The sequence below is a fragment of the Falco naumanni genome, chromosome 2 (assembly GCF_017639655.2).
Source record: "Falco naumanni isolate bFalNau1 chromosome 2, bFalNau1.pat, whole genome shotgun sequence".
NCBI classification, from domain to species: Eukaryota; Metazoa; Chordata; class Aves; order Falconiformes; family Falconidae; genus Falco; species Falco naumanni.
Window position 1 is genome coordinate 91998816 of NC_054055.1, and position 27907 is coordinate 92026722.

At 39.2% G+C, this 27907-nt stretch overlaps 1 protein-coding gene across 2 annotated transcripts in view; it reads left to right on the forward strand.

The window, feature by feature from the left end:
• BCLAF3 (BCLAF1 and THRAP3 family member 3) overlaps positions 1-27907 on the forward strand; it is a 35812-nt gene that overhangs the window by 1235 nt on the left and 6670 nt on the right. For both annotated transcript variants that reach the window (XR_005826169.1, XM_040582560.1), the window contains exons 2-11: positions 7053-7126; positions 9147-9725; positions 10068-10730; positions 12990-13168; positions 13825-13939; positions 14136-14199; positions 15048-15166; positions 17007-17121; positions 22877-22972; positions 27488-27643. Coding sequence is in view for 1 of the 2 variants with exons in the window: in XM_040582560.1 (XP_040438494.1) it covers positions 7086-7126; positions 9147-9725; positions 10068-10730; positions 12990-13168; positions 13825-13939; positions 14136-14199; positions 15048-15166; positions 17007-17121; positions 22877-22972; positions 27488-27643 (2127 nt within the window). In the remaining variant the exon portion in view is untranslated. The remainder of the gene's footprint in view (positions 1-7052; positions 7127-9146; positions 9726-10067; positions 10731-12989; positions 13169-13824; positions 13940-14135; positions 14200-15047; positions 15167-17006; positions 17122-22876; positions 22973-27487; positions 27644-27907) is intronic.

A 27907-nucleotide genomic window follows, 5' to 3' on the forward strand; every position in this document is an offset into this window, starting at 1 on the left:
GAACAGCAACGCCTGATTTTTACTGCAATTCTTAAATGCCCCAAGTCACTTGTAAATATAGTTTAGGTCTCTGAATTACAAGGGTTTAAAACAAAGGCTACTCAAATTGCTGGGGGATCTTAAATACCTGCTTACCTTGTGTGTTTGTGGGCCTCAAAGAAAAGTGAATCTTTGGTGAAAGGTTTGCTGGGTGTGGACCGCTGGAGGAAGAGCATGGAAGAGGATGCCAGGAAGGGAGGGGAAGAAATAATGCAAAAGGCATGGAAGGTTCTCTGGTGACAGAAGCCACGTTGTGTTGCCCTGTGAGACGCAGGACTAGGCACAGAGGGGCAAAGAACACTGATGACTAAGTCTTTCCCCTTGTTTTCATCTTTTCACTCTGAAGAACTAACCAGAAGCCGTGGGGATTTTTCTGGTGTTTTTTTTAATATTGGTGTTGATGAGGTGAGCTGGAATTAATTAACTTCCTTTAGAGGCACACCCTGTTACCCTGATAAACAGTTGTCTGTCTTAATGAGTGTCCATGTACTCCTCCAGATCTGCCTTCAGCAAAATAACTGGTATATCTGCCACCGCTTTTGTAAAAGCAATCAAACCAACTCTCCATCCGCCTGCGCTGTGATGAGATGGGCTTGATTTCAGTGTAGTCTTGCCTCGTGGGTGTTCACCTGTCAGGAGGTTACATAGTGGTGTCACAGCAAGCTGGTGAGCAATGTGGTTGCACACAGGTTTGCTTTTCCTTTCAGGTGGCAGCAGGTCCTTGCTGTCTGCAGGGAAGGGAAGAAATGTGCTAGGAGTCCTCCAGCAAGGGCTTATTTCTCCGGTGTGGCTGAGGAAGGCGGTCCAGACATCCCAGCTTCCTGGCAGCACTGCTGCATGGCACTGCTGATACTGAGTAAACAGAAGCTTCTTCTCTTTTTCTGGTGGATTTGTGACTTAAGGTGGAAAGGCAAAGGACTCCATCACAGTTTGTACATGTTGGAGAGCTTTCAGTAGGTAGAAAGTTGTTGCGGTTTGTCTCTGGGGCTATGATGGGAGCAATTTTAACATGCTTCATTAGAGACAGGTAGGCAGAAGCAGCTGGGGAGGGTGCTGTGACATTTAAGGCTCTGTAGTAGATGGGTTTTTAAGTCCTCCAGTGCATTATAGAAATGGCTCAATAAAATGTTTATGGGTTGTGCTTTCTTTGTGTAAGAAAAAAAACCTATTTGTTTGAGAGTGAAATACCTAATTTATTATGTGATACAGATTTATCCTGCTCAGTCTTTCCAAGTTGGCATTACAGTCTGTTTTTCTGCAAAGGTGAGGCATTGCCTGCTAATTAGTGTCATTAAATGGGTTCGTTTTGTACTAAGCTTAAATTACATGCTCAGATCTACTCAGTTATTTTTACTCTTTTGCTCATATACACAAGGGAGTACTTTCGATGTATCCCAGGGATTTACTTATAACTTGTTTAGTGGTCCGTTAGGCCTAGCTGAAGCATACAGTATTTCCTATACCTTTGTAGTAGGTCTTCATCCTTCTGCGAGTGTAAGGGAGAACAATAATTTTTGTATCTCTGTAGCAAACAGAGGAGAGCGATGCCCACACACTGCCCTCGCTAGCATGAGGCTTGGTTGTCTGTTAACAGTCCTTGGTATTGGGATACAACCTGTGTAAAGCTTGCCTTCACCAGCTTGTGCCAGAGGAAGAGGAAAAACCTGAGGAGGAGGACAAAAAGTTCTCTAAAGCTGCAGTGACTGCAGTTTCAGGAGGCCAGAGGAGTGCTTCTGGTGCTGGGGAGGCCCAGTCTCAGCAGATAAACTGGAGCATCAGAGCTCACCATGATCCTTGGGTTGTGGCACGTTTGGCTGGAGTGTTGGCTCATGGTGCTGCCTCCTGCCATCACTGCCCACCTTTCCTAGATCAGGAAATTTGGTAAATACAGCATGGCAAGAAAGAGGAAGAAATGTGTGTTTGTAGAGGAAGAAAGGAAGGAATAGCCCTGTCATCTCCCTGGTGGTGGTGGTGAGGGTTCAGGCAGCAAGGCTGCAGTGGCTGGGGAGTGGTGCCACCAGACCTGCTACAAAATATGTTGGAAATTAAAAGCATAACCTTGGAGGTGTGGAAGGCACTCGGAGAGTGACAGAAGCCCAGGAAAAGGCATTTGTAATAAAAAAGAGCGCTCATTGAATATGAGAGGGCTGTGAGGAAAAAGAATGGAAATTTGGATCATGGTCATTTGCACTGATCTGTTCCCTGCTGTGTTGTCTAAGAGGGAATGATTTAGAAATCCCTCAGCCGAGTTTCATTTGCCTCAGCCGAGTTTCATTTGCCTCAGCCAGGGTGTGTGTCCTTGACTTAAGCAGCTGTTCTAGTTCATAGTTTTCAAGCGTGTCACACATGTCCTGCCCTGAGGCAATAGGCCTTGAGTTGGGAGCCAGCTCCCTGGGCTGGCAGAGCTGTAATTCTGCCCCAGGCACCCCCTTTGGTGCTGGAGCATGGGGCTGTGAACTTCATGACATCCTTCCTCCAGCCCCTGCAGGGTTGGGCGTGGTGTATGGAGGTGCCAGTTGTTAGCTGTGCTTTTGAGGCTGAAGGTGTTTAGTAGAAAAGTCGGGGAGAAATGGGTATATGCACGCCCAGTGCAGCACTGGGAGCCTCTGCTTGCGGTGATAGTACCTAGGCCAGTCTGGGAAGCATTGGCTAAAGGAGATGTGAAGTCTTTGTTGCAGATTCAGAAATGCTCAGGCTGGTTTGCTGGGAGATGGTCTTCTGTTCTTATGCTCTTTCCTGGGCATTTGCTATTGGAGGTGGTAAGATTTGCCTGGAAGCTGAATGGGAAAGAACATGTTAGGCTTGTGTCCTGCTTGGACTATGGCTGGTGTGGGAGCCACGTGGGACAGCCTTTGAATCAGCTGTACTGGAAAAGTTGCCAGTTCTATACTTTTCATTTAAGGATACGATAAATGGCTTTCTGTATTGCAGGCTTCAAGATCTTTCCCTTTTTTAAGTCTGGATTGCAGCTGAGCTTTTTACTTTGATTGTATTTCTGTTAAATACTTGGCTGTGTTGGTGTTGAGACTCTCAGTTCCTGGTTTCTCTTTTTTGACAGACACTGCAGCAATACATGCTTTGGCTTGTCCCTTATAGCTTCCAGTTGATTCCTACCTAGAAGACAGTCAATGAAAAGCTTGCGGCTGCTCCTTATCTTTTTGGGCAGAGTGAGAAAGTAGTGAGCTGGGTAGTTTTTGCAGCAAGGGTCAGTGTCTGTCTTCCTGCCCTCTGTGTGACCCAGCCTGTAAAAGACTTGCTTATCCCTTCCTCCTCTTAGATTTGGGAGGTGGTGGCAATGGTTGTTGGCAGTCCCTTATAAAGGGATGAGGAATGACATCTCCATCTACTACCGGTGATACGGCAATTGAAGAACAGCTCCTTGACGGTGAGCACTGCTGCTGTTGACCTGCCCTTTGTGTGTCCTGCCTAAGATTTCCTCCACTACCTGTTGTAGATGATGGAAGGCACCCAAAAGGCATGTAAAGCAGTCCACATATTTTTGATCTGTTTACAGGAGAGTTAACTACTTCTGCTTAGTCTGTGCTCTGTCTGCGAGGTTTTAGCTCTTTGCACTGAGACAAGCTCCAATTTGCCTCCATTCAGCTAGACTGCAGTCATTTGTGATTTCTTGTATTTCATGCTGGAGAAAATAAAGGAGATTGAAGGATGTTCTGTACAGGAGAGCAAGCTGCTAAAAATGTATAGCCTTTCTGAAGGAATGTGTGTTCAGGTTGGCATGCCCCATACAGTTTCTAGTCATTTTCACTTTTCTCAAGATACTCTTTTCAAGTTTGTAGTATCTATATACTACAAGAATTTCATACTTGTCAAACCACTGATCTCAAGGGTGGAATCAAAGGAGAGCTGGCAGCAGGCTTCAGGCCATTTCTCCTGAGGGAAGTGGTCTGATTTCAATTCTGAAAGTCAAGGAAAAGAAAATAAAAGGTGGAGTTCTCATTAATCTTTAAAAACTATCTAAGCACAGTTACTGATAACTTCTCCAATGAGTCACTTACTGTTGTAACACAACAAACACAAGCAGTACTACGAACCTAATAATATTGCTTCCTAGTTAAAAAAAAGAAAAAAGTACTTCATGCTTTCATAGTGATAACATCCCATAAAGTACAGCAGGAGGACCTGCAGAAATTCAGAACCCAGAGCATAGCAGGTCCTGGCACCTCTGCTCCAACATGATCTGGCCTTTCAGAAGCATCTGGGTGGCCAACATGGGAACTATAGGAGCTTCACTTGATTCAGGTAAATCTGCTATAGATGGGCTTGCTGCCTGGTACTGTCCCACGAAAAACGTGCTTTTGGTATGGAACTGTATTGCTGGTCTAGGTGAGATGATTTAAACTTGAAACTTGAATTGGCAACATGCTTAGAAATTCTGCATAGATTAGTTTGTGATTCTGGTGTTACACTGGGAGTCTTGATTGCAGTTGAGTGTCTGCTGCCTTGTATGCTGTGTATTGATTGCATCTCGAATCTCTTAGGAAATTGTATCGCATGGATCACTTCTTAGGAGGCACATTGAAACAAATGAATGCTTTCTTTCCACTAAACAAAAGGAGTGTCTTTGCTGGAAGTTACAGTAGTCCTGTTTACCCTAAGGCAAGATCTAGGACATATTGTCACAGTCCTTCCCAGGCTGGTAGTACGATTGTTTAGCCAATCTTGAAAGAATAAGGAATCTGTCATTGTGTATATTCAGTTCCTATCTTGATTGGTCTACAATGAGAGATCCTGGAAGATCTGGTTCTCTGTAATGGCTGGGTGGGGTTTAATGGTACTTTTGTCCTTTTGGTGTTTACATACTCACTTGAAAATGAAGGATAAAGTTCAGTACTGCAGGGAAGATAGAAAGATTTTGAATAGTCTTTAAAATATGGTCACTTCTTAAAGTTTACGAGAAGAGAGGGTAGTAGTGAATTTCTGAAGCTTGTGGGACATGCGCTTCTTTTTAAAATGTGTTAGCCATGGATTGTGTTTTCTTGTTTCTGAAATAGTGTTCAGTTTGGTAAGGTGTGTCTTATGGATAATAAATGGGAAAGTATTTTGGTCACAGTACTACTACTTTTTGAAAAATAATATTTGAGTACTGGCATTGGAGCATCATATTTAACTTCGACTAGTATGATCTTTGAGTAGACAAAGGGCCTGAAGTTAATTGGCACTATGCAGTCCTCAGAGATATGCCTTTAGGATCTAAGAGGCAGTGCTAACTTCACATTTGAAAGTTCAGGGAACCAATATTCTACCTTGGGGTACTTTGGGGTTGAGTTTTTTTATTTCACTATCCCTTGCAACGCTTGTTACAACCTCATGCCTTGTCAGATGGAAAGATTCATTGTGGAGCAAATGCTCTTGTGGTAAACAGGAGACTTTTGAGATTTTAAAAAATAAATTCAAGAGGTTTTCTCCAGAAGTAAGCGATTTCTGTGTTTTGCAGATAATTGTTTAGTTAGCTTATGGTGCAGCTTAATGAGCAGGAAGTCAATGTTTTCAGAGTCACTTTGAAATGTAGTAGATGGCTTGTCTGATGTCCACCTGTAGTGGTAGACGTCAGAAGTATGCTGTATGTTCTCCTCTGAGATAGTACTGTTTTAGCCATGAACTAATCATAAAAAAAAAAAAAAAAAATCAGTTATGGCAAGTGGTAATACATTATTGACTTGTTAGTGTGATTGGGGGGTGGTGATGGGGCACTGGGCCAAGCATGTGGGTGCACACTACATCTCCAGGTTTCTTACATGCCTTAAAGCTTACTATTTTTTCACCCCTTTCAATTTTAGTTGGTCAGGTAAAAGATTTACTTATATGATTTGAGCACTGGGAGTGTCAAAAAGGCTGTGCTTGGCCAGTCCATACTAGTTTTCTGTCTTCATGAGTGTCTGTGAGCAAATACTTAGAGAAGATACCAGAGCATATATAGAGTGACATTGACCTGGGCATATTCTTACAGTTTCAAGTGACTGGTTGTTCATTAATTTTGGAGCTGTTGATGGATCTGTTTTTGTACCCATTTATATTTCTGGCCTTTACAGAGTCTTGTGGTAATTCAGAGCTGTAGGCATGGGTATGTGGTCCAAATTCCAACTCCTAACCAGTTACCTGGTAATTTCAGTCTGCTTTAATCCTTGTATTTGCTAAATAATGAATAATCACTCCATTCCTATTTACCAGGCACGTTACTGGTGAGTTTGTATATCCTTTCATCCTTGTTTTCCAAGATTCTAGTCTCTTTCTGCAAAGAAGAGCAAGAAGGGTGGATTCCACTGATACTTTTCTCATTCTCCCATAGCTTTTATGAGAAGGGATGCCTAGAGCTACTTCCAGGATTCAGGAGCAGTACTTTCTGTCATAGTGCATCCGCTGTATACTTAAATGTGTGTCTAGGTATTAGATTACTAAGTCTAAAAGTGAAAAGTGGTCTTTTATACATGATTTTGTCTGGATGAAGTGTGTGATGTACAGCAGTTAAGACTTGATGGAGCAGTTAAAGCTTAACAGGTCTGTAACCATGTAAAAGTATCAGTATGTGTTACAAATCTGAAGCTCAATATGAAGTTCAGAATATAACTTATTGCAAAACCACCTTTCTTTGTAAACTTGATTTTTAGGCTGGCTGGCTGTCCCCTCTCCCTTTCATCTATAGCATTCAAAACATACTAACAATTACAGCACTTCTTTCAGTTGTTGCAGCGTGCATGTCAGGTCATTAATATTTAAAAAGTGAGTAGGCAGCTTCACAAAATCGAGAGAAAAAGGGAGCAATGGTCAACTAATTAAATCTTTATAAAGAAAATAAGCTGTATTCTAAGATCAACAATTAGAAAAAAAGGTACTAGCCTTAAAATGGGAATTGAAGATAAAAGTAATTCAACGTAAAAATACGCATTATTCCAACCTTGAAGTATCTAACAATACACTTGTTAAAAACAACTATCCCTGTTGCAATTTGTAGTGCAATTCTGTTATCAGGCTAGTAAATTGTACTATTTTTACAGCCTCAAGAAACTCATATAAACATATGAGAGAAGATGACAAGGTCTAGATCGAGATCACCACGATGGAAACAAAGGTAAATATTTCTTTATAACTTGAGTTCTGAAATGTAACTCTATATAAGGATTTACAATTAGGACTTATAACTTGTGTAAAAGAAAGTTACATCCAGAATTGTAACTTGTAAAATTTATTTCATAACTTATATAATTTAATTAATATGATATAAATATTTATTAAATATTTTCTAAACAGAACATCTGCTGCAATTTTTTTCCCAACTAGCAGTTTTGATGTTATGATTTTTTTTTTCCTTAAAGCTGGAGGTGTTAAGTTTTTGCTGTCTGCCAAGAACTGTGTTTAACTTGCATGTTTTGGGACTTGGAACTCCTTAAGCACAAAGTCCAAGCACCAAACTAGTTAAGGGTATTTTTACTCAAGCACCACTTGGTGCACGTTGGTGCACGTCATGTCTGTAACTCACTCCTGTTTTGCCTCTTGGTCATCAGGGGGAGGCAGATCAACTATTTAAAAAAACCCGAAAACCTACTTAGTTCACATACCTCAGGCTTTCTGAGCCTTTGGGGCTCATTTACAAATTGATATTCAGCACAGTTAGATATGCCTTGCAGCATAACACAAACTGAAAACACAGGATTTGGCACCCTTGTTTTTGGACACTAGCCTATTAGCATGCATCATCGATGATCGTCACCAGAATAGCATCCGGGTTACTTTATGCTGTTAGTTACCTGCCTGATTTTCAGGACTTGAAATGCAAATTTGAGGTGTTAAGACTAGGAGGCTGGAATACAGTTTTAACTTTCAAGAGCTTGAAACTACTTTTCTGCTGGGTTTGGGTTGTTCTTCTAAACAGACTAATAAAGTTGTGATGACCAAGACCATGCAAGTTTGTTGGATAACACAGTAAAATATGTGTGGTCTTACTGATTTGTTTTTAAAAAGAGAAATCTCATCTACTTCCATACTAGATGGATAGTTGTGAACATGTTCTTTGGGTGAAGGGCAGGGAGGGATGTCCCAGTGCTCTCTGAAATGCAAGCCTCAACCAGAACAACATGGGGTGGCAGCAGCAGTATGGGTGCTACTGGAGGTTACCATTATAGTTTTGCAAAGATCTGTGCTTCAGAGTTTGAACTCATTTGCAGAAAAGGAGCAAATAGTTATGCCAAATTGTATGTTTGTAATATGTGTACAAAGGAGGTGACTCCCTTGAATTGCAACTTGCTTTTTGATGTTTGTATTAGTGTATTGAGAGTGTACAGTGAATACTTGAATGCAAGCAGAACTGTTATATCTGGGATTACTTTCTGGTTCTTACTGGTGCCCTGTGCTGCTTTTTCTTTAAGGAGATTTTGGCTAGAAACTCAACAGGTTGCATCACTCAGTTTTGCATTTTTACCTATAGGTACAAAAATGAAAGCAATTGAGTGGATCTTAGCAATTGAATATTTTCAAGCTGCAATAAGTGTGGAAATGCATGTGGATGCATGTATGTACGTGTACACACAGTTACATAAAAACATCTTTCTCACTGTTTTCTGCAGGAAAAAGCCTACCTGTGTGACATTTTAAATAGGATATTTTATAATGTTTTCAGTCAGCTTTGTGAGTTGTTTTAGCATGCAAAAAAACTGAAAAAGTTTGGTGGGTTTTTTTTTTCCTTCATTTCTTTATATAGGCTTTTTTTTACTTCCCCATTTTTTTCTTGGCACTGAAAATGATAGGGAATGATTGAAGTGTGAAAATTTGTGTAACAGTTGTTTTTCACATAGTGGAAACTTCACATACGATGAATTTATTTTAGTTTTAAATGAAAAACTACAAAGAGAGAAAAATGATTGATTTACTACTATTTTGAGTGGGTATTTTTACTATGAAAACTTTAAATTGGGTAAAAGTAAGCTTGGTACTCCAGCCAGGCAAATGACACTTTGAATATCTTGTTTTAAATTTTTTTACTAGTTGACTAAAATTGTGTACTAAACTATACTTTCTTAGAGAATAGGTGTTCTTAGGAAGATGTTGATTCAATTTTATGGGGCTACTCAAAGTGGATTTTATTTTTGCCTTAGGTCCTTATCTCCAGCATTTAGGAGTCCAGAGCACCATAGGCAAAGGCATGCTCATGTTAATTATGACTGTGAATATAAAAGTTTTCGTAAGGACCCAAAGAAGCCTATGCCTTGGAGAACAGAAGATAAAAAATACGGACAAAGCAATTCCAGGTTTGCACCTCATGGAAATAACCACCAGAGAATATATGAACGTAGGTCACCTTCACCAAACCTGAAAAGAATTCCCATGGAAGATACTTACAGTCATAAGCCCTACAGAACACAATCTTCTGAAAGAACTGAAAGCAATAGGAGATGCCAGTTACCACCAAAATACTCGGAAATACCATATAAAGAGCATGATCGTCCATTTTATCACCACAAAATGGAAGACAGATACATGTTTGAGCACTACAAAGCCACTGGAAATGAAAAAAGAATGAAAGCTTTTCATAGACCGTTAGGGGCTTCATGTAAACTTGAAAGAAAATGGCATGACGATGACTTGAGGCACCAGAGGTTACATGAAGAGAAGTATGGTCAGTCACCCAGAAGAGTTTCTGATGAATTTACGGCAAGGAGCTCTTTACAGAAGAGGTATAGGAATAAATAATTAAAACCTGGGTATTGTGGTGTAAAGCCTCAAGTGAAAGTCTGTTTTCATTATAGTTGAAGATATCCACCTTGAAACACGTTGGCCACTTTGTAGTTTAATTATGGGCGACTGGTAGTAGTGAAGTATTTGTCTTTTAAGTAAATCATATTGATGGCTAGAGTATGAAAGGATAATATTTCCCTCTTAAGAGCCCCTGCACATCTGTACCTTGGCGTGAGGGATTATGGGTTAACTTGCCACGCATTCTGCTGTCCAACATTCTGCACATATAAGTTCTCACTTTCTTCTCTAGTGCAAGTGTAAATTGCTTTATGTCAACACAGGTATCCTGAAGATCACGATTACAGAGAATATGGGCACACGTCTAAAAGGGCTAAAGAAATGGAGAGGTATGACGGTGGAGAAGTAGCAAGAAATTCCAAGTGGAAGCAAGAACGTTCTTTTCCACCCTATCAAGAAAAGGAGCAAAGAAATCTGGGTGCCCAGTCCCACCGATCGGCTGAAAGGGAGTACTCGGAGGGTTCTGTCACAAAGATAGCCTATGAGTATGGTCACAAACGGCGCAGGCATCTGGATGGGGAAAAGCCTTTTTCAGATGATAGAGCTCAGAAGTATGTGAAGCAGGAAGACCAGAAATACAGTTCTTCTAAGGGTGCCCGGAATAGCAAAGAGTTAGATTACTGTAGCGGTGGAAGAGCGAGACGGACTGAAGAAGGGCATGTCGAAGTACCAGTTAAATATAGTTCAAAGAAGGGCTGCAATGCTTGTGTCAACTCTTCCAAAACAGATGCTGATTCGAGATCTTTTAAAAACAGACCGGAGGAAAGAGTAAGGAAAGAAGGGGAGTTCAGGAAAAAAGTAGAGTCCTCCGATAGCCAGCATGATTCAAGTCATACTGTTTCAGATACGAAAATGTCAGATGTCAACTGTAGGAGGGAACACCTCACAATCAAAGTGGATACGAAGAAAATGGTGAACAAGTACAGGTATTGGTTTCCCCTCACCTCCTCTTCTTTCTTCCTGTCTCTTTACAGTATATCATTATTGGAGGAAGGCATGGTTTCTTTAAGAGGTAACCAGGACAAACTAAGGTTGTACCTTTTAAATTTTATTTTGTTTAAAATGTTAACTTGTTCAGACTGGAATTTTACATCCTACTTCTAGTTAAACAAAGAAACAAATCCCCAGGTTCACTTCATGGAGTTGCAGTGGGAAGTGGACAGAACAGTTATGCCTGATACAAACCTGTAGTTAAAAGTGGCTTATGATAAGTAAATGTGTTACTTGTATTTAAAAACAAACCTACCCCCCATCCCCCCAAAAGCAAAAAAGCCTAGCCCTGTGCTTTCTTCTGGAATATGATGGCATTTTTTTTAGGGAGTCATCCCTTATTTCTTCTAAAGCGCAGATAACCTTTAAATTACATAGATCTCAGACATAATCAGATGTTCAAGATCTCAAGTTCAATAAAGCAATTGAAAAATGAGATATCCCTAGTTTGTTACTTATTGTTGTAACAAATGAAGTGGCAATCTGTTGAGGTGTCAGAACTGAAAAAGTAGAGTCTGCTTCTGTCTGTCTTCTTTGTAATACTTGTGGTTGCCTTCGGCATTCCCAAGACTGGCTGAATTGGAAAAAAGTGGTAATACTATGAAAATGTAGATGATGGATACATGATAGAGAGTAGTAAGCAGCTTGGTTTGTTGCCTTGCATTTGCAGGCCAGAATGTTGTATAATGGTGGTAATTCCTTCTGGAAGAGATTACCCCCCTTCCAAAATGATCAGCGTTCACTATTTTAACGGTATTTTGCCTCTTTTCTCAAATAAAACAAATCAATTTTTTGCACTTTCCAGTATTTCAGAAACATAAACCAACGCGAGTTACAAAGAAAAGTTACTGTCTGCACATAAGGGGCTAATATTAAAGACTGAGGAAAGGGAAGTGGAGTAATGCTCCTGTTCTCATGGCTAGGGCAAGCATTTAAGTTCTTGAATGATAACATGAGGAAAATAATTACTGTTGCGTTTTGTTGCAAGCCCACAGGATGATTCCTGTATCTAGTAGCCTCTTGTGCTGTTTTTGAAAGTCATGCACAATAGACATGGTAATTATTTGCAGACTGAAGAGACTACTGCATTGATTACAGCTGATTTCATGTGTGGAAGGTTTGCTTCTGCAGCCAAAAGTGCTAAATATTTTATTTTTTTGAAGATGAGAATGCTAATTTTATAGAAGCTGATGACCGGGAATATTTTTGCTGCCTACTTTAGGCTTTTAACAAACACCTGACTTGAAATGACTGCTGAGAAGAATACTTTCTTTATAAACGTGGGAAGCAGGTAGATAAATTATCTGCAATTGAGAGTGTTTGGATTCTCTCTTGCATGCGTTTATTTCCGGTTTACTGGGGGAATATAGGTAACTTCTGGCACCTGCTAGAGGCTATTTCTAATACAATTTTTGTATGAAATTCTAGTCCTGTATGCTTCAAATACAGGATGGGCAGGCATATAATCACTTTAAAGAATGCACAGTAAATAGTCTTTTATTCTAAAAGCTTCTATGTGGGCTGTTTGAGTCCTCAATTTATCTTTCCAAATGACAAGCATTTTCCTTGCAACAAGAACAGCAGGATTTTTAAAGTGTTAGCTTCCTTGTCAAAATAATTCTTAAGCAGCACTGCAACCATTTGGGGCATAAACTTACTTAGAATGAGTAAAATTTGTCAAAAAGATGCTAAACACATTAAGTTCACACGTTGCCACTGTAAAGCTGTTTTACTAGGCTCAAGTGATGATTCAGTTCCCAAAGATGCGGTGAGTTTTCTACATCTCTCAACTCTTGAAAATTGTCTGGTAGCTCCTTATAAACAAAGACACATAATTGCCTTCCAGAAGTGTGTATAATAAAGAAGTGTATCAGGATCTTCATTTGCCTTTTTTTGATAATCTAGATTAATTAGGCTTACAGTTCACCGATTTTGCATTATATACTTCACCATAACAAGGATTCCTGAGAGTTTAGTCATATTTCTTTGTATCTCATTACAGCTTTTCTTCCTTATCACCTTATGAGTTTTTTAATTAAAAAAAAGGAACAAAATTAATTTCAATTTTCATCACATTTATTCCTAAAATGAACTTCTTAAAACCCAACTCTTACTGTTTTGTTCTTCTCATCTGTTTGAAATTTTTGGATATGGTGAATTCTTTTAATATGAGTATCTGCAACTTTTTATTCTAGGACTACTTCTAGTCATACTACAGAGAGACAGATGTCCCATGATCTGGTTGCTGTTGGAAGGAAAACTGAAAATTTTCATCCAGTCTTTGAGCACATGGAATCTGTAACACAAAATGTTGAGAACGACCCATCAAGAGAATTTACTCAGGAAATAATCACAATTATCCATCAAGTTAAAGGTGGCTATATTTGGGGTATATGTATGTGCTTATATATTTATAATTATTAAAACCAAATCTAATTAGTTAGATATGCTGTCCTTGTAAGTCTCAGGTATTTGCTTTTGGCTTCCTTCTGTATTGTTTAAGGAAAATGTAGGTTGAGGATTTAAATTACTTGGGTGGAGAATGATTGTAGGAAGGTCTCGGTCCATAATAGAGGCATGATTGTGGAGTGTTAAGGTCGAAAGGATTTTATGCTGGTACTTAAGACTAACTTGCTTGCTCAGAAAACAAGAGAAGAAAAAAAGGAGCTTTGCTTTAGTCACAACTTCTAGTTATAGAGTTCCTTTAATTTCTCAGATTAGTGTTTAGAATGCTGGGTCATGTTCAGTGTTGAACTTTATTTATAGATTCTAGTTATTTGTCAGCTTTATCATGGTAGTACTCAAATACTTAAGATTAAGCTCAACAGAAAGTTAATAAGAAGGATGTCAAAGTTGGGCTGGCCTAATCTTTCGTTTGTGAATGTTAAACTGCAAGTGAAGTAGTTTGACATTTAATCTCAGAAATGGTTTTGATGTCCTTAAGAGTTAATCTTTTAAAAAATAAAATTTCCCACTGTGCATTTCAAATACTACAAATAAACATTCTTGTATCTTAATATCTCTTCACAGCAAATTATTTTGCATCTTCTGACATAACTCTACATGAACGGTTCTCAAAAATTCAGGATAAACCAATTGCAAATATGAATGAAGTTAAAATATGTTTGGATCCAGAAATACACAGGTAGTTAATGTGCTTTTTGTCTTCCTTTATTTGTGTAAAGTCTACTGAACATTAACTACCTAAATGCAATCTAAATTGTTTTACTGACTTGAACCTGTCTGCCCTTAATCAGTAAAGAATTCTGTAGTTGGTCAATAATGCTTTTGCTGTTTACAGTGATGGCACTTTTTAAATGTAATTTTTTTTGGTATTCTAGGAGGATTGACGTGTCTCTAGCAGAACTTCAGAACAAACGAACTGTGCCATCTGAATCTCCTCAGGTATCTTGATTTTTTTTGGTAAACTTTTTCAGCAAACAGTAAGTTAAAATGATATAGGTGTAAACATTTTCTCCTTGCTATTGGTACGTCATTTATAGATGTTTTGAAGGGAATTAGTAATCCTGCCTATTTTGAAAGAAATGTACCCTTGAGTGTATGTACAGATACCACAGTGGTGCAAGGACAGCATGTGGACTGATGAGTAAAATGTGGACATGTTCTCCAGCATAGCTGGAGTGTGGTTATTCCTGCTGCTTGAACCCTGATCTGTTTTTAAGTAGTGTAAATACTAAGCAGGTGACTGACGTGTGGCTCTTACTTTCCCTCTGAAAGTAGAAAAAGCCTTACTGTTTCTTCTACTCCAATGTTAGAATGGCTTGACCTCCACGTAAGTCCTCAGAATGCTATTACATTCCATGCTTTCATCCAGGTATATAAGATTTTCTGTCTTACCCTTCCAAGCTATGCTTACTGTGGTTTAGTTACCTCTTTTTCTATAGTACAGACATGTGGAGATTCAGTTATTTAAGAATAGTAGAACCTCTTAAGATTTACAGGACTTTATGTGAATATTTTTGCCTTAGCGAGCCCATGCAGAATTCTAGTGCTCTATTCACTGCTTGGAAACCTGTAAAAAGGCAACTGGTGAAAGAAGGGTAATTGTTCAGGACTGCTTTTTGTTGTTGTTTTGGACTTTGAATCCTTGGGTTGATGTGAATCTGTCCTATGTGCAGACAGTTGAAAGACATTAGCAAGGTTATATACAGGAAGCGACCCCTGAAGGGCAGAACCATGTCAGTGTTTGGTTATTACTAGCTAAGTTGACTTTAATCCTTCTTCTTAACTAGAACATTATCAGAGTGTCAGAAGATCCAAATGATCTACGGCATGATATAGAAAGGAGAAGAAAAGAGAGACTGAAGAATGAAGATGAGAGAGTGTTTCATGTAGACGGTGTAGCTCCAAGGTAATTAGCGAATAACAGTCTTGTTGGCCCAAGTCTGTCGTTCTCTTATGTGTTCATTTTTGACCCTTCCACAGTTAAATTCGCATTTCTTGAGATTCTTTTCCATAGTTTGTCCTTGTAAGTTTCACTTGGACTGAAATCCAGCTGACACACATTGCAAACTACTCTGTAATGGAGTGTTATCTTAAAAAAGAGGTTAAGCTATAGTGGGGAAAAAATGAAAATCAAGCTCAAACTGTAGCACTGAATGGGTAGAGGGGAAGAAATGAATTTAAAGATGCGTAACTCCCTGATGTGCCACATAACAACGTTCTCTTGGTACTTTGTAGTTACATAAAAGCATTCTAGAATGAATATGTTGTTGTGTTGCCCTGGCTATTCTGTATGTAGCGTCATGTAGAATATGAGCAATGAATTGGAATTCTTTCTTTCTGATTCTTGGATAATTCTATGAAGAAAAGCTAGATTTTTGGATAGCTTTTTACTGCTATGAATTCCTCCAAGTTTGTTAAAGGTGTTTGCCCCAGAGCTGTTTGCTAACCTCAGTCATCCTGTTTCACTTTTGATGTTGTGAAGTTGGTTGCTTAGAGAGATGACTTGCTTTAGAAGAAATGTTGATTAAAGAATGGCCGAAGTGTAATGAAATGTATCTACACTGTAGTCATGATTTACACATAGCTCTTAATATGCTGCTGTTTGTTCATTTTAAATGCAGTCTATAATGGCAAATAGCAGCAAAACACACCTATTTGGGAAAACTGACTTTTGAAGCTGCAGAAGTATTTCTTGTATTAGGTGTTCTTTAAACAAAAAAAATAAAATTTCCCAAGTGGAGAAAAAAAAAACCCAAACCAAAAAACATGAGGACTGTTGCATATAGCCTTTTATGTACCCGGGGCTATGTTTTTAGTGTACATTTGACCTGACTTTTTTTGCAACTTCCACAGTTAGCTTCTTTGCTTACCTTTTGTGTATGCTACTCAGTGGGAAGCACAAGTTCCTCTAGTAAGTGTGGCTATCCTGGAGTTTGATGTGAAGGAGGGGTTACGCTGTCAGAGTAATATGAATAACGTAACATGAGCTGAGGGTAGTAATGGTGTGGTTGGTAGAATTTTCCTGAGATTGGAGGTTTTTAATAGCTCAGATATGAGATATTGGCAATGCCTATGAGCTAGTCCAGTGTGCCTCTATTTTTGCCTTAGTAGTTTGTTTTTCAGGTATGAAAACTCTTTCTGTATATTTTGTGAACTATGAATTTTGACTTCTGGTGTTTACTTTTCATGGTATATATTTAGAGGCTTATGGACACTTCTGTGGTAGCAATGTGCTCAGTTAAAAAAAAAAAAAGGCAAGCAAAAGCCCGAGGCCAGAACAGCCTGCTTGCTGAGGATGAAACTGGAGCATCTGCCTATCTACCTGAGCTTCTGTCGGATTTGGGATTTCATGAAATGGAAAGCTCTGTACCGCTTTAAAGATAGTACAGTATAGAACTGCTGAAAGGCGTAAAGCGTTTCAGCCAGCGGAGGGCAGCAATGACCAGCCGTGCGGGCCCAGTCGGGTGAGCCGGGGAAACCTGGTGTGCATAGCGAGCATTTCAAGGCGGCAGAGTATCTGTTAATTGCTTATTGCATAAAGTAATACAGTTTACCATGTAATTCTGTGCAACTTGGGCTTGGACTAGTAATTTGTTGAACGTCCTAGGAAAAACAATTACTTAAAAACCTTCACTTTGCACTTCTAAGTGACACAGATGCTAGATTAAGGCCATTTAAAATACAGGGGCTTGATATGCTGTGGCTTTAGATTTTAATTGTTCTCTCCTCTCTCTTATACATATCAGGAACCAGCAAAGCTGCAGTCTTTCAAAATTACAAAACTCTCAACTCGATGGCTTCCAAAAGCCTATGAGGTTTATTAAGCCACCTTTCAGGAAATTCATTGGGAAACCTCACCTGGTAAGCCTAAACGTAGAATTAGTAGCTTCTGCATTGTTGTTCTTAGATTTATAATTCGTATTTACTGGATTGTCTATGCTGATGTAAATTTTAACAATCTGTAATGTCTTGCCCTTTTAAATTTCAAGTGAGGCTTTATGATCTTCAGATTTTGCTTAACAGTAAAACTACTCATAATTTCATAGTTCTAGCACAAGAGTACTTCCTTAGGTATTTGTTGAAGCATAGATTAATACAAGTGTGCTAAAACCACTTTTATGGCCAAATGCTGATACAATGAAAACGATTCTTTTGCTTCTGCGTGACTGGGCTGTAGTCCATAGTAACTTTGCTACTGTTTTTTATAACCTAGCAGCGAGTTGGCCAGGAATTTGTTGATTTAGAAAGCTAGTTTAGCTTGGTATGTTGGGCAAAATCGAAGCATTTTTTTCAGTTAGTCCAGAAATGAGGTGGTCAGCTTTAGATCCCTTATTGAGTTGTAGGAACAGGTCAAACTAAACTTGTGAACTAAATTTTAAATTCAAAATTACACATGTAAGTTAACTGATAAAGAAGCTTTATGAAATAAAAACTCGTATTGCTTGTAGCTTTGCCAAAGAAATTGGTACTTAATACTGCATTTCTTCCACTTAATGATGTATTACCTAAATTGTAAAGTAGAAGGCTTTGTTGTTGAACAGATAACCTGAGGTGAAGTTGAACAGTTGGAGAGGAGTAATACTCTCTTGCATTCTAGTTGTCAGTGGTTGGAAGGGAAGGTCTGAATCTTGTGTGGGTGGCATTTTAGTAAAACAATGTTTCTTCTAGTTATGATAGTAGTTCTGGAAAGCTCTTCTTTTAAAAACAAATAAAAATGAGGAATAAATCCTAGAAATAACTAGAAAAGTCTGAAATTATATTCCTGAGGATGGAATGTTATACAATGCAATAGATTATCTGTGTTCATACTGTTTATCAAAGCTATTCTGGGCACTTACTCTTTCTTAAACTATCTTTGTGATGTACTTTAATACTGAAATGGGCAAAACAGTGTTATTAGGTTCAGTAGAAATAAATTCGTCTCTTCTGGAGAATGCCTTCTAAATTGAGTCTTATTTCCATGTGTTTGTCTGTTTAATTTGGGGAACTGGTGAGACCAGAAAAGCTTTATTAGTGTGTGTAGCATAATTCTAAAACTTTTTTTTTTCCCCCCTGATGGTGCAAAATAAGGAGGAGACAAACAGAACTTGCCATTCTTAATACATTGTAATTAATACCCTATGGATGGGGTTCCAAAAGACCATGAAACTTTTGTGGTCCATCAAAAGTAGCTTCTATGTAGTCAGTTCTGACCATCACTGAAACGTATCTGCCTTGCCTATATAATAGTGGAACTTTCAGTGTAAAACAACGTAAGGTTGTAATGGAAAAAAAATATTAAGACTGAGATTGAAGTCCTCCAAAACAAGTAGTAATTGCTCATTAAGTAATTGTATTGGGTCTGGCTGAGATGGAGTTCTGTCCCCATAGCATCCCTCAGTGCTGTGCTTGCATTGGTAGCTAGGAAGGTGCTGATAACACACCAGGGGTTTGGCTGCTGCTGGGCGGTGCTTGCACGGCACCAGGGCTGTGTCTCCAACCTTCTTCATCAGTAGGCTGGGGGTGGGCAAGATCTTGGGAGGGACACAACCAGGACAGCTGACCCAAACTGACCAAAGGGATATTCCATACCATATGGTGTCTGCTCAGCAACAAAAGCTAAGAGAAAGGAGGAGGGAGGGGGGCGTTCCTTATTTACGTTACTCTTTTGGAGCAACTGCTATCCGTACTGGAGCCCTGCTTCCTGGGAAGTGGCTGGCCATCACCTGCTGATGGGAAGTAGAAAATAATTTTTTTTTGTTTTCCATTGCTTCTGCATGCAGCCTTTGCTCTTGATTTATTAAACTACCTTTATCTTGATCCGTGAAGTTTTTTCCATGTTATTCTGCCCCTTCTCCCCCGCCATTCTGGTGAGGAAGGGAAGTGATAGAGCAGCTCGGAGGGCACATGGTGTTCAGCCAAAGTCATTCCACCATAGTAATATAGTAATTGCAAATAAATTATTTTGCTTATTTGCTCCCCTTGTCAGTTTTCCTGTTTATCTAGTATGTCTAATGCTCAATATATAAAGTAATGCAGAAAGAGGGTAATTTTTCCTGGGCAGAGTGGATCACTAATACAGCTAACTCGTATCTGAGGCCATACAAATAATTCAGCTGAATGAGCTAGCTTTGGTAGTGTGGCACTACCTGTGACATGTAGATGTGTTGTGTGAGAATGTATGGTGCTCAAAATGGCTTTCCTTGAAGGAGTCCTTCAGGACTGGGTGTGATTGAAAAAGAGCTTATCCTGGTGGACTCAAGCTCGATGCCCATATGTGTAGGCTGCCAGCACTGCTTTAGTGTTTGTAGTGTGAGTTAAGTGGAGTGGCATCCAAGCAGCCAACTGCAGTTTCAGCCACATGTATAATTTCTATGTTGAGTAGGCTTTCTACAGTAAATTCAGAGCTGTGTCCACTGCTACTTTCTTTGGAAACATGATATCAGTAGAATTGAAAGCAGCCTTAGAAAACCAAAAATGAATGAAGGCAAAAGCCACTGGCAGCTGCTTTCTGCAAGAGGACAGATGTTTGGAATTTACCATTCGGAGAGTCTTGTATCAGAATAGTACGGTTCAGGTGTGAATGCTGCCAAGCGCCTTGGAAAGTGGAAGGACCACGGCTAAAAAGGTGGTGGTTGCAGAACAATGTGTTGGGTTTAAGTGGTTTGATGGGTCACCAGAACATTGATGCTGGGTTAACCACACCTTTTCAAATAGGAAACATCCTTAAATGAAGCATCTGTTATTGGGGCACAGCAATACATGGAAAAACTGAGAAGAATTTGAAACATAAGCAAGAGCTAAGAGTAGTTATTGAAAAAGAAAGTAAATTCTGTGGTTTTGCTCAGTGTTTCAGGTACTTGGGTAGGTATTGGTTCAGCTGGTTCTACGGTCCAAGCAGAGTTCCCCAGTTCTTGTGGGAAGCTGTTTTATGCTGCAGAAGAGATGTAGCAGTAGTGCACTGGCAAAATTGTAAAGGTGAAAACACACAAAAAAGCATCCAGTAGACATCTCTTAGCGCTTTTAGAGGTGGAACTCTCCGCAGTAGTTTTAAAAGCAAACCCTGGGAAACCCAAAACAAAAACTCTAACCTTCAACACTTCTGTCAGGTTTGTTTGCTGTTCTTTACAGGTAAATATTCAGAAAAGTGCATCAGAGCACCAGGTTTCAAATGGCAAGCATTAACAGTGCAAAGGCTCAGAAAATAAGGCAAAAATAATTTTAAAAAAGAGTATTGGACAAGAAAACCACTGCGGTGTCTCTAATTATAACACAAGGATTTTTAAAAATGTAATGTATTGGATAAGTATTTGCACATTTTTGTCTTTGTTAGTAAAATTCCATTGCGGCTTTATCACTGCTAGAGGAGTTGTGTGTATCAGCATTGGTAAAAGATGGATGCTTGAAAACTGAAAGCCTGATCAGTGAGTGGATCATATCTGATGCAAGGATGCTGCCTAATATGAAACAGATAATGTATTGGCCCTATTAATGTGTCCTTACAGTAAACTATCAAATGTGATATTAACACCAGGTTTTGTTCTCTTGTTAAATGAACAATCTTAGTCATTAGGGTTAAAGTGGAACATGGAAATGGTACCTACTTGGTTGGCATAATTCTGGTATCCCATTACTAACAAATATGAAATTTTCAGTGCTAGGTATGAGCACTTTTTACAGCAGGCCAGTGGAATGTTTCTTTTATTAATATTCAGTAATTGGGGGTTGAACTTAAACTTCAGAAGAACTTGTGTCTTGAAGGTGTGAATGTCTGTCTAGCCTTGATTGTAAGGGATGTCCATCTAACCTTGTACTCTATTGACAAAAAGAGTATAGCTTAAGAACAGAAGATCAGAACAACTATTTGTACACTAACAACCTCCCCCCCCCCCCCCTTTTTTTTTTCTTTCTTCAATTAAAGCTTCTGGTTTAGGAAATTCCTGAAGAGTAGTTTGCTACTGTAGATGGTTTTGTTTCCGTTAATGTACTTGAATCTTGAGGGAGGTAGGAGTGAGGAGGGGTGTATCCACAGTTAGTCAAGACAAGCTTTGTTTTAATTTCCCAAGGTTTATTTTTAACTATAACAGGAAATTTTCTTGATATTTTTTTTTTATCTTGCTGAATTCTCAGCTTTAAGAAGGAGTATACTTCAGTAGGGAGCTTCCTGATTTAATTATGTGCTGTATGGAGAAAGTTAATTTGATTTCATGGAGTATCTTCGTATTCTTAGAATAAGAAGGGAGCTGGGAAGGCTCTGATACGCTTTGTCCTCTGTATATTTAATTTTTCATATCTTTTTCATGGAAAAGCCATTTTGACTACTTGATCTCACTCCATAATGTCTTTCTTCCTCTCTATCTGCTGAATTCGCCTCTTGTCAAGGTGTTTTAAGAAGCTAAATAGTTGACTTCTAGGCAATAATACAGTCTCAAAAAAAAAAAAAAAGCTAGCTTAAAACTCAGTTAAAAGCTAACTTGGATTCTAACACCATTCTGTTGCATTTATAGTCCCCCCAATTACTAACAGGGTAAGAAAGCATATCCAAAAGTGTTTCTGCCACTGAAAAGGTTTGGTACTTTGTTAGAGAATAGAAGTTCTGTAAACAGTAAAGCATGCATTTTCATTTATTATTAGATGTTAATATATATTAAATATTTCATAAGAGTTCTCTTCTTAGGTTCTCTTTAAAATGTATTTGAAGCTGCTAAAATTGCCTTTGAACAAAAGAATTCAACAGCATTGGAATACTTCTGTGATTATTCAAGAACGGGCCATAAACAAAAAAATTTCATTTGATCGCGAAGGGTTTGTTAGCAAGTCCATTCTGTCTGCATTAGATGACTTTAACGTAGTATTTGCCAGTATGTAGTGCTTCTGTGAATATTTTTAATTGTAAACAAGGATGGAAATGATATTCTAGCTGTGTGCACCATCTAGAGGTAGCTGTCATGGGGGAAGTCAGAAAAGGGCCAAAATACAGAGGACAGTGGCTGGAGGAGTGCTCTATTTTAGGCAACCATAGTTGTTTGACTTCAGTTGTTCAGTGTGGTGACGCAACAATGTCAATACCGCTTGTCTGTGTGGCGTGCTTTTGAAATCGTGTGTTTCTGTGGCAGGCAAGTAATCTTCAAATGCTCTCCTGTAATACAGTTAAAAGTAGAATCTTGTAAGGACCAATGTAATGTGCTACACATTATGGCATGTATAGTAACAGTGCTGTGTCTGCTCTGAAATACGCTAACCAGGGATGTCCACAGTACTAATCCTGTTGCCCTGATTCCTGACTCGAGGAATGACTGCTGTAGCAGTCTGTCTGCTACACTTGCTGCTTGCAAATTGAGTCATCTGTTCTGGGGGACAGGGGTGGAGAATCTTAATTGGGTTGTTATCTGCTTAGATCTCTCCAAGAGGTTGATATTCCAGTAGGATGGTCTGTATCATCTGTGGCTTTTGTGGGCTCTACTATCACTTCACTGGACTCCAGGCCCTATGCTCCTGTTACTGTGTTTCCCTCAGTGTCATGTCAAATGCTACAAGACTGAAAGAGTTGGAACATTTGTGAATATAACCTGGAAACTTTGTATGTTTTCTTGAATAATTCAGTAACATTAAACTAATAACTCTGTTTTCCTACTAGAATTCTTACTATTCTTCAAAAGCAACTGATACTTACCCTCACAGACGCATTAGAGGACACCTTGAAAATGCAGGACCCATCAGAAGGCACTTTAAGGTACAGATCAGCTTTTGTCAGGTGTATGTTACATAAACTGGTGATTTGGTCCTGTTGAGTTCAGTAACAGGAGAGGTATTTTGGAATGTATTAAATGCCGTGAAAAATTGTGTCATCATAGCCTAATTGTGTCTGTTAAAATAATGGGGGGCTTAGCTTTTAGTAGGTAAGAGGGCTGGCAGTGGATTGAGTGAGGTTGTCCAGTATTATATGCATGCAGTTGAAACACATTAACTGCAAAGTTGGGAATGAGAATTGCTGAATTTAGACAATGACTAGAAAGCTTATCTAGCAAAAAAACCCAAGCTGGTCAGCCTACTCTCCTTCACCAGATGAGTGTGGAAGCTTGAACTATTTCCCAAGACTGGAAGATGTGCATTGTATTGCTTTCAAAACTGTCTTACTGTTGTTTTGGTAGGCCTTTCATATAGGGACTTCTGGGGAACTAATCTCTTGTGTATACCCTGCATACTGCTATCTGTGCGTTCAAAAAATTAAAAACAAAAAAATTAAAAAAGTGAAGTTTATATACTCTGAGTCTCAAGGGGTGGACAACTGTGCTTCTTCCTAAGGTAGTGCAGTGGCTTTCTAATGCCTTCTGATTGTAAAATGTATCATGGGTTCAGCAGAAAAACAAAAACCAGTTTCTTCTTGTTCTACTGACAGTGGCATGCTATGCGTAGATCCAGTGAGAGCTCTTTATATTAAAAAAGCATTAAGCAAATCTAGAACAGCTTACCCATTTTCTACCTTAAAAATACCCCAACCTGTTTAACAGGTGTGTTCTCAAGGGTAAAATAAATTACAGAATAGGTAGTCATTTTTCCTGTTCTATAGATAGTGAAGTTGAAGTGAATTTTTGATGGTTAAGTAGCTGGCATTTTTGGATGAAATTTTGAAAAGAGGAGGTCAGTGTAAGTGTGGTTTTTTTGTTTGTGGTTCCCCGGGCCCCCCCCCCCCCCCGACTAAACAGAAGGCTTTCAGGCTCTCCCATTTAGGTGTATTTTGCCAGTCAATCTTAATCGGATAGCTAAGCTAACACTCAAAAAATAATGACTTCATTCTGATGAAAAAAAGTCTTTTTCCAAGCTGAAGTTAACAAGTTTAAAGTGTTAGCCTTGTAGAACTATTTTAATATGTAAGGACACTGTCACCTCTGTATTGTCACCCTGTAGGGGATGGAGGGATTTTTTAGCACTGGCTGCCATATCATTGAAGCAGTGTTGGTAATTGATATAAAGAAAATAGAACGTTGCCTTCCTTTACATCAGCCTGTAGTTCTGCTGGAGATAATGCAAGCATGAAAGCGTCCACCAAAGTTGTCATCGCATGTGTATATGAAAATTGCCTGAATAATGATGTATCCAATGATCTATCCCCATGGTACTTTAATATTTGTAGGGAACAGCATATGCACTTACATTGCAGTTTGCGTATGTGTATAGCACGTTTATCATTGCCATGGAAACAGCAGTGCTGATTTGACTTAATTTCATCAACTTTTACATTTAATTTCCTCCTGTGTAACAGGGGTTTTCCTTCCTATGCTGTTGCTGAAACCTACATAGGAAGGTGATTTGACTCTCCTACACTGAGGAGACATTCTTGGCGGATCAGTTAAAAAACCCAAATGTACAAACCAAAAAACCCACATATGTACAGTCCCATTCCCTGCCACACCTCACCGCCCAAAAAACCCCAGACAACCTCAAATCCCACCACATTTCTTCTTGGTATATAAAATGGAGGCATTTTAAGTAAAAAAGGGGGGTTACTTGGGGTAATTAAAAAAAAAAAAAATGGTCTTGCACTATGTTCAAACTTTTTTTTGAAAACAGAAAAAAAGGTATTGGAAATAATGGTCTTGCACTATGTTCAAACTTTTTTTTGAAAACAGAAAAAAGGTATTGGAAATAACAGCAGTTTCATAAAGGATCTGGAGAAATCTTATTAAAAGGTCTTTTTTGTAATGACACTTTGCAGCAAATCATGAAGCCAGCCTTTAAGTGGGTACATGCATGGTATCTTCAGAACTGAACTTCATTCACTGTTAGGCACAGTTCAGTGTGGTGATGGCTGTGGTGGGTTCACCTCTGCTAGCAACTAAGCACCGCACAGCTGCTTGCCTGCTCTCCCCTCGGATCCCTTCCTCCCCCAGCAGGATGGGAGAGAAAATACTGAGAGCAGAAGTGAGAAAGCTCATGGGTTGAGTTGAAGACTCAGAAGTGAAGGAAAGAGGAAGAAACAAGTGATGCAAAGACAGTCACTTTCCACCTCCCACAAGATGACCGATGCCCAGCTGGTTCCTGAGCAATGGCTACCTGCTCCAAACCCCCTCCCCTCAGCTTCTGTTGAAGCGCAGGAGGTTATATGGCACGGAATATCCCTTCGCTCACCTTGTGTCAGCTCTTCTGTGTCCCCTCCCAGCTTCTGGCCCGTGCCTGGCCTGCTTGCTGAGAGGCAGAGTAGGGGAAGAAAAGAAAGCCTTGGCGCTGTGCGGGTGCTGCTCAGCCACAGCCAAAGCAGTGGTGTGTTACCAGTGCTGTTTTAGTTACAGATCCAAAACACAGCACCATGTAGGCTGCTGTGAAGAAAACTTAACTCCATCCCAGGCACACCCAGTGCCATGGCTCATACAGACTTATTTCAGAGCTTGAGCCATTGGTTCATAGGCATTGTCATTAGCATTATTTTAAAAATATTCTTAATGTAAAACTAGATGTCAATAGCAGATTTTTTTCTTACTTTTAGACTAAAAGTTAATGGCTTCTTAATCACACACCTTAATTACCTCATTTTGCTCTAAGCTATGTGACTGCAGTGCCTATATACCAAATGTGTATATCATCTGTTAATTTTGTCTGCAGCTGGTTCTGTTCTACACTAATAATAACGCTATTCCCCTCCCTCCCCTCTTACAGAACATATAGATATTTCAGTTGAAACTTCTAAGCTGCGTGTAATCTGATTTTCAATATCTTGTACCTTTTTCCGCATCTCTTACTTGATCTCCTCTTTTCTTGCCATACAAATGCAGTTGTAGACCACTAAGGCCTCCTTTCTAGCCGCCTATGTCAAAGCAGAGAACCACAGCAGCTGTGGGGTACATGGGAACTTTTAACCCTAACTATGTTCAGGGGTTTAACCCAGCATTAAAAATGTCCTTCAGTTTTCCCTATGGCAGGCATGTATCAACTTAAGGAATTTACTTCATTGTATTGTGCCTGGACTCTTATGCTTCTCAGGAAAAGGGTTAGTATTTAAAAGTCGTCTTCAAGTGTCCCCTGCCTACGTGCACCATAAGAGTAACCCTGGGGGACTGATGGGGCCAGCTTCTCAGTTATGTTCTATACAGTAGGTGGGTGAAATTATTTGGGAAATAACCTCTGCATTTGCATAAAGGAACCTCTTTTCTGTACAGAGTTTTCTTAGCTGTTCACCAGGCACACAGTGGAAAATGCAGAGGAAAAACTGGTACCAAACTCCTTGCAACTTCAGAGCATGTGATATTTTTTTTTTTCTTGAAGTGATCCTTACTTTGTCAAAGAGAGATGGATTTCACCAAAGTAATTGGGTCATGCTCAAGAAGGGCGGTTTCTATGATATATTTTGTCCTCTCCTACCCTTAAAAGGTGTTTGTAAAAGATAACAAGAATTTTATATGGTCAGGAGGTTTTCTTTTCTTTTCTTTTTTTTTTTTTTTTTTAGCTGGAAAGCCATTGTAGTGTCAGTTTGGAGAGGATGGTGAAACTTGAAAGGATGAGTTTATACATGAATGCTTTGTCAGGACTACATTGGCAAGCTTAGAACAGCAGTACTGGAAAACTATGACAAATCATGATGAACAGGGTTTTTCTTACTCTGAAGGTTCTTTCTGCCTATTTTGTTGGAGGTCTAAGTGCTTAGGAATGAAAACCTATTTGTAACTTCAGCTGCTGTGGTGTGGTCAGTGTTGATCTTGCTAGATTCTGTGTATTTATAATGCTGTTCACCTGTAAGCCTTTTGTTACGTCTGTGGCCTCCACTCCTGGTCTCACACTATGTTTACAGCATTCCCGTCTGGAGGCAACAAAGGCATAGAGCAATGAACATACGTACAGACTGTAAGATCTTAAAACTGTAGGGAAAATATATATACTAAACAGAACTAGACATTTTTTTTAAACTCGGTATGTGTGCCCACTGCAGGCCTGACATCACTGAATTTGTTAGCCATAGTGAGGCGTTGTCTTAAACTTTTTTGTCAATGAAGTTTGAAAAAATGTTGTACGATACGTTTACTTTTGTCTATGAGGAAGATAACTGCAGATGTTTTAAAAGTACAATATGAGCCATATGGTAAACTAGTGGTCTGAGGAATATTAAATGGAAATAAAGGAAGAGATTCCGCACTTACAAGTGCATACTTCTGTTGTTCAGTACTGTTAAGTTTTATATGTGTATAAACATAAACTATTGAATTTTGGTGCCCTCAGTTTGATAATTTTTTTTTTCTCCCTTCCCCCACCCTTACAGAGCAGCTTTGCAGATGGCCATTTGCAATCCCATTATAAATCAGGCTTAGTACAGAAGGGTTTATATATTCAGGCTAAGTACCAGCGGTTGCGTTCTGTTGGTGTAAGGGGATTTACCACTAATAAATTTGGAGATGGATTTTTGAGGAAAGAAAAGGTAAGTTGGCCTAATTTATTTTTCACTAAGCCATTTATAAAATATGAATATTGATATAATCAATTCCAATTTATAAATCCCCATGGAATAACTTGAATGGGATTTTCTGAAATTTTGGCTCTTTGTACTTTTATAGGCAAACTTGATTCTGCACTCCTGTTTCCTCCATATTTATTCCATGGAGACTTGTTGAAACTTGCTTTGGGTAATTGCAGGTCAGAGGTGGCCTCTGAGATTCTGCAGTTGCCTCTGTTTCAGTATCCT